This window comes from Physeter macrocephalus, chromosome 3 (genome assembly GCF_002837175.3).
Source record: "Physeter macrocephalus isolate SW-GA chromosome 3, ASM283717v5, whole genome shotgun sequence".
Taxonomy (NCBI): Eukaryota; Metazoa; Chordata; class Mammalia; order Artiodactyla; family Physeteridae; genus Physeter; species Physeter macrocephalus.
Genome location: NC_041216.1, coordinates 3,714,665 through 3,725,841, shown reverse-complemented (window position 1 = coordinate 3,725,841; position 11,177 = coordinate 3,714,665). Strand labels below are relative to the sequence as shown.

At 40.1% G+C, this 11,177-nt stretch overlaps 1 protein-coding gene across 1 annotated transcript in view; it reads left to right on the top strand.

Annotated features, from left to right (window-relative positions):
* The window catches only part of ZMPSTE24 (zinc metallopeptidase STE24), a 56,060-nt gene that overhangs the window by 26,797 nt on the left and 18,086 nt on the right, over positions 1–11,177 (top strand). Inside the window, exons 4-7 of the mRNA XM_024125561.2 lie at positions 2,403–2,519; positions 3,121–3,273; positions 4,618–4,759; positions 9,892–10,076. Coding sequence (XP_023981329.1) covers positions 2,403–2,519; positions 3,121–3,273; positions 4,618–4,759; positions 9,892–10,076 — 597 coding nt within the window. The remainder of the gene's footprint in view (positions 1–2,402; positions 2,520–3,120; positions 3,274–4,617; positions 4,760–9,891; positions 10,077–11,177) is intronic.

Sequence of the window (11,177 nt, the reverse complement as noted above, 5' to 3'; positions counted from 1 at the left end):
AGGCTCCGGACGCGCAGCCTCAGCGGCCATGGCTCACGGGCCCAGCCGCTCCGCGGCATGTGGGATCTTCCCGGACCGGGGCACGAACCTGTGTCCCCTGCATCGGCAGGCAGATTCTCAACCACTGCGCCACCAGGGAAGCCCTCCATTTTAAATATAGCAGTGTGTACATGTCAATCCCAAACTCCCTGACTATCCGTTACCCCCTTCATTCCCCCTGGTAACCATAAGTTCGTTCTCTAAGTCTGTGAGTCTGAAGAAACTATAAATTTTAATATGATCTAGAGTTTTTAATTAATTAATTAATTAGGCTGCGTTGGCTCTTCGTTGCTGCGCACGGGCTTTCTCTACTTGCGGTGAGCGGGGGCTACTCTTCATCGCAGTGCACGGGCTTCTCATTGTGGCAGCTTCTTTTGCTGTGGAGCACAGGCTCTAGGCACGCAGGCTTCAGTAGTTGTGGCTCGCGGGCTTTAGAGCACAGGCTCAGTAGTTGTGGCACACGGGCTTAGTTGCTCCGCGGCATGTGGGATCTTCCCGGACCAGGGCTCGACCCCGTGTCCCCTGCATTGGCAGGCGGATTCTTAACCATTATGCCACCAGGGAAGTCCCGAAACAACACTTTAGAAAAAATTGAGTACCTCAACAGAAAAATGGGCAAAGGCAGAAATTCGTATGATTACAGAATACATGAAAAATATAAATCCATACTGACAATCAAAGAAATTGTTTTAATACAACAATGAAGAATCTAGGAGTTGTGCTTCTTTCTTTGTTTTGGTCTATCATATCATATTGGGTAAAAAAACAGTTAAAAGAATCATAGGACAGAATTGTTGAGGGATAGGGAACTATTCTCATGCTGCTGTCAGACTGAAAACTAGTATAGTTTTTCTAGAGGACACCTTGGCAGTGTGTATCAAAAATCTTTTAAAAGTTTGACACCAGGGCTGCCCTGGTGGCGCAGTGGTTGAGAGTCCACCTGCCGATGCAGGGGACACGGGTTCGTGCCCCGGTCCGGGAGGATCCCACATGCCGTGGAGCGGCTGGGCCTGTGAGCCATGGCCGCTGAGCCTGCACGTCCGGAGCCTGTGCTCCGCAATGGGAGAGGCCACAACAGTGAGAGGCCCGTGTACTGCAAAAAAAAAAAAAAAAAAAAGTTTGACACCAGGCACTTCACTTTTACGAATTTATGGGGAATGAATGAAAGAGGTTCATTGTAGCATTGGAATGAATGCTATAATGGAAATATATGTAATGGAGCCATTAGCAATGAAGAAGTAGATCTATATTTATTGATATAGAAAGATGTTCGTGATATGTTAAATGAGTAAAGCAGGTATTCAAACAATCTATACAATATGGTTGTATTTTTTGAAGATGGGATTCTGATTCAGTAGTTTTGAGGAAGGTCCTGGAATCTACTTTTTAAAAATTTCTCATTTCCCATTTGGGGACAAATGCTGGAATAAACCACCCTGCATGTTGTAGCCAGACAAATCTCCTTTCTTCCTCTTCCCTTCTCCCTCTTCCTATGTTTAGAAACGTAGTGGCTGCATCGTTACTGCCAAGTCAAATATGCTTTGGTGGTGTACTCACACTTAAAAGAATTCAGTTTTACACTGGGGAGTAAGAGGGAGAGTGATGGTGTGGTGGGAGGGAGAGCGAGGGTCTTATTTGCTTCATTGCCTTCCCCTCCCCACAAGTCCCTTCATACCAATTAGCCCTCATCCTCCACTGTCATAGGAGAAGATATTTGTAAAGAAAAATGAGGCAGTTCTTGGCTTTTGATCTCCTAAGGACCTGTTGTTAAGGCAATTAAAGGAGTTCTAGAGGGTTATTTTCTCTCTTGAATTTTGGCTGTGTTAAAACTTTAGCACACTCTGCCCCACCTACCCTGGCCCAGCTTTCCTGATGCTCCATTATGTTTCTCTGCCTGGTCCCAACTAGGCCCATCATCTTGTCATCTTTCACTTTTAAGGGGCTCTTTTCTTTCTCCTTGCTTTTGCAAATTGTGTGGAATTCCTCCTTGCCTCTTCTGTCCCACTAATTTATCTCTTTCTTCAGAGTAGCATTCCATTTCTCATCTGCGTTGTAAGCCTTTCTTGAATTCACCAGCATATGTGGCTCAATTTAAGTTCTTTTAACCATTTTGTCTCTATGACTTCAGTTAACTTTCATATGGTGCCCGTGTAATAAAAGAGGAAGTGTTTTAGTGCCTCCCTGTCTTGCAGATAAACTCTGAGGGTAGCAGTGATGTTTCAGGCCTTGTATGACCTGTAGAATCAAGCACATTGCTTGAATTATAGTAAGTACTCAGCAAATACTCGTTGATTTGTTCCCTAGTAATTCATTTGAAGAACGAATTAATATTTAAAAACTGCCTCTTTTTTTCCTGTGTTTAGATCACTCAGTCCTTGGTGTTTCTGCTGTTGGCTACACTTTTCAGTGCATTGACTGGTTTGCCGTGGAGTCTTTATAATACTTTTGTGATAGAAGAAAAACATGGTTTCAATCAGCAGGTAAAATAGAGAATGCAAATGTTCTCTTTTGTGCTTTTGTCCTCTGCTGAGAATAATTAAAACGTAATTTGCTATTTTAAAGCATGAATTAATCGAGGGAAAAGGAACTGCAGATATGGTAAAGATCATAGTTTAAAGTCTTGCCATAAACTCTTCTAGCACTAATGTCTAGTGTTTTTCAGCTAATAACACTTAAATTAGTTTATTTTAAACTATAAAATGCAAGACATTGACTTATTGTCTTAGGCTGCCTGTTGTCATGTAGTCTTACTGCCTTTTAATTTTTTTTTTTTTTTTTTTGCGGTACGCGGGCCTCTCACTGTTGTGGCCTCTCCCATTGCGGAGCACAGGCTCCGGACGCGCAGGCTCAGCGGCCATGGCTCACGGGCCTAGCCGCTCCGCGGCATGTGGGATCTTCCCGGACCGGGGCACGAACCCGTGTCCCCTGCATCGGCAGGCGGACTCTCAACCACTGCGCCACCAGGGAAGCCCCTGCCTTTTAATTTTTAAAATTGCTTTAATAATGTATCCTTTCTATTCACTTATTTGTTATTTTAAAAGCAGTTTCTTAGTTTGTCATGATGACCTTTTATTTTTTCAGACTTTGGGGTTCTTCATGAAAGATGCAATCAAGAAATTTATTGTGACTCAGTGCATTTTATTACCTGTGTCTTCACTTCTACTTTACATTATTAAAATTGGGGGAGACTATTTTTTTATTTATGCCTGGCTGTTCACACTAGTTGTGTCTCTGGTAAGTGAAATCTTTGTTTCGATTTTCTTTTACAAAATGTTCCTTGGTGAGATAACTGTCATTTAATCTTCATTAGCATCTAAATGGTTCTTAAGAAGCAGAAGAAATATAAATAGGAGCTCGTATAAATTCCCCTTCTGTTTTCTGCTTTTAGCTATAGAAATGGGAGAGTTGACTCTGACCATAGATTTTCTCCTCCTTATACTGGCTCTTATAGATTCTAGAAGCTAGTTGTTAGTTACCTTTAATGATCCAGTTGTCAAGCAGTTTGGGGCTGTGCATTTGTGGGTTGCCACCAGAATGATGACTAAGTTTGACAATTTGATGACTCTTGACTGAGCTCCAGTTTCTAAAAACCATGGATATTTTAGAGAGAGAATAGATGTAAGCGGGATAAGAAAAAGAAAGCATAAACGTATCTGCTTTATCCTGCCCTCCTTCCCCTTCCTCCTCTCCCCTTTGCCCTCTACCCCTTCTTCTCTGTCCCTTGCCCCCTCCCCCTGCCCCTCCCCCTCCCCCTGCCTCTTCCCTTTTCCCCCCACAGCCCCCCTTTCTTCCCTCTCTTCCTTCTCCCTCCTTTTTCCTCTCTCCGCTTCCCCATTGTTCCTTCTTCACATCTTCTTTTCCTCTTCTCTTTCCCATATTCCAAACTGCTTCACAGCACAAACACTACAACACAATCAAAATGGTCTGTTAACAGCCCCCAGAAAATACGTCCTATCAGCTCTTCAGCTGCACTGATGTTGAGGTTTCTTTTAGTCTGAATTACCATGATGTTCATTGCTTCACCTCCTGCTGGTGGGATCATGACTGGAAAATGGGTGCTAGTTGGACTTACAAGTATATGTTGTATGGCAAATTGAGGTGACAGGAGAGAGAGCAGAGGAAATGCTCCCAAAATGCTTAAGGAAGTGCTGTTTCAACCAATGTGTATAGTTATGAACTGCAGGTCAGTAATGTTAGCAGGCAAACCAAATAATAGCACACAGTCAAGCTCTAGTAGTTCTTTTTTTAGCAAACACTTAAAGTCTATTATGATTACCTTGAAAGACAGAATTCCAAGTTATGATGGGCTTATGAAGTGTCCGAAATCCCCAAGATAGTTTTGAATGGACCATTTGGCTTTTCAATTATTACCATATAGAGACTATTCATTTTGATTTAATTCATCAAACAGATATTGAATGCTGTACTGGTACTATTTCAGGCTGGGAATACCAGAGCAAATAAGATTAGGTCCCTGTTCTCAGGGCTGGGATCACACAGTTTTAATATTGAATCTGTATAGTGAGTAGTTTCTCTTTAAGGATGTATTCATAGGTTGTTCTCATATTTGCATTTCAGGTGCTTGTCACCATCTATGCTGATTACATTGCCCCTTTATTTGACAAATTCACACCTCTTCCTGAGGGAAAGCTTAAACAAGAAATTGAAATCATGGCAAAGAGTATTGACTTCCCTTTGACTAAGGTGTATGTTGTTCAAGGTAAGGCTCCCTGGGGTAAGAAGATTTTATTTGAGTGATTTATTTTATTTGATTAGTTTATTCTTAAAACTTTAATAAAAGAACAAATCAGTTGGTTTGGGGTTTTTTTTGTTTGTTTTTGTTATTTAAAGATTAGGATTTTACATTTTGGCTTTTGAAGATTTATAAGAATTGATGACATAGTCCAGGGATAGAAACTGGTGGCCTGATGCCAAGTCCTGCTCTTCTCTGCAGCTATGTTTGGTTGGCTTTATTGTTTTTAATTCTGCACCAAGGCCTTTATCACTCCCTGCTATGTCATGATATTAGACTGATTTATTCACTTCTATTACCTGCCTGGCTCCTATATGTAATTGAGTTGGACTCTTGCTTAGATTCCATTTGGCACTGGTTTGGGGGCTCAAAAACAAAACCAATGTTATTGGCTTTGTCTCCACCAAGAAAACTTGCAGTGTTCTGCAGGACTCTGATTTCACCTGCAGATTACCCAAGATTGGTACCACTTGGTACTTTAGATTAGTTATACTCTGCTTTTCTGATGATTGCTTTTGAAAATTAAGCTATCTATCTGTTAGCTTGTGTAAGACTACTAAAGTCTCAAGGAAACCTACAAAGATGCAAAGAAAAACTGTGTGGTACCATGACTTTCAGAATCTGTAAATTAAAATCCATGTAAATGAATGAGTGTAGTTCTGCCTCTGCCACTTACCAGCTGTGGGATCTTGGACAAGTCACTTTGCATCTCTGGGTTTCAGTTTTGCTTCCTCTGAACTATGGTCTGGCAAATGCTTTCTGTAAAGGGCTAGACAGTAATTATTTTAGGCTTTGCAGGTCACATGGTCTCTGTTGTAACTATTCAACTCTGCCATGATAGTACAAAAGCAGCCATAGTAATACATAAAGAAACAAGCATGGCTGTTTTCTAATAAAACTTTATTTATAAAAATAAGCAGCAGGTTTGATTTGACCTGCAAGCCATAGTTTGCCCATTCCTCCTCTAAAGTAAAAATCACCATTGAGAAGTGGCTATGGCGGATGAAGGAGTAGAAACTGAGGAGTAATTGCAGGGTCCGGGAGGACAGAGATGGTCACAACTGGAAAGAATGAATTAACAGCAACGAGAAGAGTATAGAAATCTCAGGCATTTGGTGGCCAACTAAAGGCACAATTAGAACATGTCTATGGGGAAATAGTAGAAAAAGAAGCCAATTCATACTACTGCTTTGGCCTCTGAGATTACTAGTCTTTTAATAATATTAAACTAGCAGCACAATGATCAGTATAGTAGAACAATCTCTGAGGCGCTTTTACTGAAGGGGCAACCTAAGTTGCTGATCACTTATAATCAGATAACGTGAATACTAATGCTATGACAATAGAGGTAGTCGAGGAGATATGTGATATATACCATCAGTGCTATATGATTTTAGCTGAAATAGTCAGGGAAGGCTTTATGGAGGGTTATAATATGAGCTGGGACTTTGTGGAAAATCAAGATTTCAGTAGGTGGAGGGTAGCATTTCAAAGGTCAGACTATGGAGCCAATAGGCTTGCATTTAAATTCTAGTTCTAGCACAGATTCCCCGTGTGACTTTGGGCAACTTACCTCTGCTAAACAGAAGTTACTCATCTGTAATGCATGTTTCTGTTGTTGTTAATAATGTTGTCAAAAATATTTTGAGTGAATGAATGTTGTTAATAACAATAACAACACACATGAAGGATTTGTAAATTGAAAGGAAAAACCGAGTGAAAAACCAAGAGTCTTGCTCTCAGAAAATATCAGATAGTAAGTACTGTGCAGAGAATTAAACTGATGTGAAGTGATAAAGAATGGCTGAGTAGATACTTTCGATTAGGTCATCAGACAAGACATCTCTGAGCAAATGAATTTAAGCTGAGATCTGAAGGAAGGAGCCATCCATGCCAAGATCAATGGAGAGACCCTCCAGAGCTTTGTATCTTCAAGAAACTGAAAAAAGTCCAGTGTGGCTACCACATGGCAGGAAAGCGTTATGACATGAAATCTGAGACATAGGCAAGAGTCAGACCACATAGGCCTTTGTAAATCAGAGTAAGGAGCTTGGATTTTATTTTAAGTCTAGGGTTAAATCTATTGAAGGTTTTAGGCAGGAAAGTGACATGGCCTCGTTTGTACTTTTTACCTATTTTAGGTTGCTATATAGAGAATAGATGGTAGGGGAGGCAAGAGTAGAAGCAGGGAGAGCAGTTAGGGGACCAGTGCTGTTCAGGAGGAGATAATGTGGCTTAGACTAGAATAGTAGTAATTGATGGAGAGAAGTGGATATACTGGGGATGTGTTTTAGAGGTAGAGTTGATGGAATTTGCCAGTAGATGACATGTAAAGGAATAAGAGAGAAAGAGACATCAAAGATAACGACGTAGATTTTTGGACTAAGCAGTTGGATAAATGGTACGTTACTGAAATGGGAAAAAACTGGGAGAAGAGCAGGTCTGTGAGTGTTTAAGTTCTGATGGGTGTGTTATATACCTATTGAACATTGTACTAGAGTTCTACAAGCAGTAGTTAGTTGCACGCCAGCCATAGAAACCAACTATGGCTGATTTAACCAGAGAAATTCCTTATTGAAACAATATTTGATAACTCACAAAGTCACCAGGAAAGTTAAGTTTACCAAACTTGGGAAGTGGTCTCTCCATCGGGACACTAGGAACTCAGAATCATCCTGCAGAACCAGTCTGGGGAGGACACTGTTAGTGGCCCCTGATGTTGGAGTCAGCAGGGTGTATCCCTAACATCCCTTCCACTAGCACCTGCAGAATTCATTCCTCACTGCCCTGCTTCTTTACTATGTTTTTTTGTTTTTGTTTGTTTTTTTTGCGGTATGCGGGCCTCTCACTGTTGTGGCCTCTCCCGTTGCGGAGCACAGGCTCCGGACGCGCAGGCTCAGTGGCCATGGCTCACGGGCCTAGCCGCTTCACGGCATGTGGGATCTTCCCGGACCGGGGCACGAACCCCCGTCCCCTGCATCGGCAGGCGGACTCTCAACCACTGAGCCACCAGGGAAGCCCTGCCCTGCTTCTTTATGTAATTAGCTAACTGTTTCAGAGTCCCCAGTGGGTGCATCTGATTGACTGAGCCAGGACACTGGGCTAGCTGCCAGGAGTGCTTGGGGAAGCAGATAGCTAGCTTTTTAGATTTCTCAAATGAGAAGCAGTCTCTCACAAGACTTGCATGATGCGAAATTCCCTAAACTCTGCAAGGGAATTCTAGTACTGGTCAGGGAAAAAAACTATACTTGAGAATATAAACAACAGATAGGTCCTTTAGCCATCCATGTGGAGATGTAGGCCTGTCAAATAAGCAGCTGGATATATAAATCCAGAGTTCTAGGGAGAGGTCAGGGCTAGAAATAGTGATATGGAAGTATCTGTATCTGGCATGTATCTACATGCCAGATACAGCATGTAGATACCTCCTTGGATGAGGGCGCTTAGAGGAGAGAAGGGAGCTCAGGTCAGAGTCAGCAGAGGAGGGAGAGCCAGCAAAGGAGGCTGAAGAGGAGAGACCATTGAGGTAGGAAGAAAACCAGGAGAAGATGGTGTTTCTCTTGAGATAGGAGAAGAAAGTGTTTCAAGGAGGGAGTCGTCAACGGTATCAAATGCTGCCAAGAAGTTGATTAAGATAAGACATCATAAACGAAAGATGAAGAGACAGCTGGCCATGCCTTACAATTTCATAGAACGTTTTGGTTTTCAGAGTTCCCAAATACATTACTTCATACCTCAAGTGGTACGATAAATCCATTCAGTAAACAAGCATTATTGAATAAATACTACATGCAAGGCATGGTGATACAAAAAGCTTATGGTGTAGTGCAGGGACTCTTAAAACTTTAGTGAGTATAAGAATTCCCTGGAGAGTTTGTTAAGAGATTCCTCCGCTCCATTCCCAGATATTGGGTGTTTCTAGTATTTAGGTCTAACAAGTACCCGTAGGTGATTTTGGTTTAGGCATTCTTTGGGCCACACTTTGAGATACTTAGACCAGTGGGACATACTAAGACATTCGTTTTGTTTTATTTATCTGCCTACTTCCATAGATAACTTCAGGTAGCTTCTAAGAAATATTTTAAAATTAATTTAAAAATTAGAATCAGAGAAAATAGAAATGAGATAGAAGTATAAGATCTAAATACCCAGCTTTCCAGATCCTAAGGTCCTATATTATTGATAAAATTGGACCACATATTTGGCTCTTAACTTACAGGCAACCAAACCAAAAAGTCCTGGCCTCATATCATAAACGGGAAAACAAAGCTTAAAGAAATTAAGAAAGTTTCTTACATTTACACAACTAATACATGGCAGAGCCAAGATTTGAACCTAAAGTCATTCTTAACCACTAAATTCACTGCACATGCTAGAACATAAAATATAAAGAAAATAAAGTATAGAAAATAAAGAAAAATATAAAGAAGAAGATAAAAATCAACCATAGTTCAGCTACTGTTAGCCACTGTTAAAATTTTAGGGTTGTTTTTTTTCAGTCTTTTTAAGATAGTTTTAATTTTTTCTGATTAAATAAGTATACTGACTTTAAAAGCCTTGGAACAGAGAAAAGTATAAGGGAGGGAACAAAAATCCATATTTCTAGAAGCCAGTGATAAACACTTCAATATTTTAATATATTTCTTAATAGGTTTGTGTTTCTGCTTTTCTATTTACATGTACATTTTTTCATGACAATAATGGAATTTTATATACGTGAAGTTTTACATCCTTTTCAGTTATGTTGGTGAGCTTTTTCCTATCTTGTTAAAATATTTCAAAAGTATACTTTTTTTCTGGCTGCTTAAAATTCTATTTCATAGCTTTACCATAATTTAATCATTCCATGACTGTTGGATATTTAGGCTTTATTTATTATTGCTATAAAGCTGCAATGAGCATAAGTATTTGTTGTCAAGACTGCAAAGAAACAGACACTTTCCACTGCTGGTGGTGATTTATGTTGATATAATATTCTTCAGGTGTTAAACAATTTGAAAATGTTAACGTCCTTTCCAAAAATTCAGTTTCTAAGCATCTCTCAAAAAAACCCCATACTTTTTAATTATTTTCCGTGCTTTGAACTGTCTTTTCCTTAGGATCTAAACGCTCTTCCCACAGCAATGCTTATTTTTATGGCTTCTTCAAGAACAAGCGAATAGTTTTGTTTGACACTCTACTAGAAGAGTATTCTGTACTAAACAAAGACATCCAGGAGGAGTCTGGCATGGAGCCCTGCAATGATGGAGAAGGGGACAGTGAAGAAATAAAAGCTAAAGTTAAAGTGAGTTCTTCTCTTCCTAAGAGACCCTGGCTTAGTTTTTATGAACAGTTCCTGTGACAACTCAAAATCACATTAATTTCTATGTAGTGAGTGTTGAATTCAGGGAGACTATTAAATAAAAACACAGCGGCCCCTTTATAACTGTGGTATTTGGGAGAGATTATCACTATCGTTACATGCTAACTACCTTGCAAGCTTTCACAGAATGTACACAAGTATAAGGTAGGAAAATTCTTATGATTATAAGCTGTCTTTAAAACAGGGACTTTATATATAATTCCTGACATGTTTATGATTGAAGAATTCCCACAGGCAAGATAAAAAGGCGATAAACATCTCATTTTTAGCTTAATTGAGATATAGTAACTATAGGCTTTGGCAGTGGAGAGACTTGAATTTGAATCCTGGTTCTGTCATTTAGTAGCTGTGCATTCTTGGGTATACTATGTAACTTGGTCAGTTTTCTTTTGTTTGTTTAATAAATACTTATGAAATGTAAACTCTGTGCTGAGATACTTTCCTTGGCACTAGGAATACAAAAATAAAGAGGCAAACCTTGCTCTTAAGGAGTTTATAGTCTAAAGGGGAGAAAGTCATAGAAGCACAGTACAATATGGTAATTGCTGCAGTGAAGCTATAAATACTGGATGCAGTGAGAGCACAAGAGAAGACGTTTGTTAAATCTGACCTTTTAGTCTGAGAAAGCTTTTTCTGAATCTTCTCCTGGATGAGGTCAGCTAATGCTGATTAGCAAAATCTAAAGTATACCAAGACTAAATGGGGAGGGGAAACACTGATAAGAAAACAGTACATATTTCATCAGAAACAGTCTCCAGTAGTTGTGTGTGTGACGGAATGTGCCATTGGCTTTGGTGTCGTTCCGAGACGATTTGGGATCTGTGTAACTCTGAGCAAGTAACTTAAGCTCTCTAAATCTTTGATTTCTTAACTGAAAGACAGTGCCATCAGGGTTTCTCATCTTGGCACTATTGACATCTTGGCCCGGACAATTTTTCATCATGGGAGGCTATCTTGTGCATCATAAGATGTTTAGCAGCATCTCTGGCCTCTCCCTTTAGATGCCAGTATCAATCCCTCCTT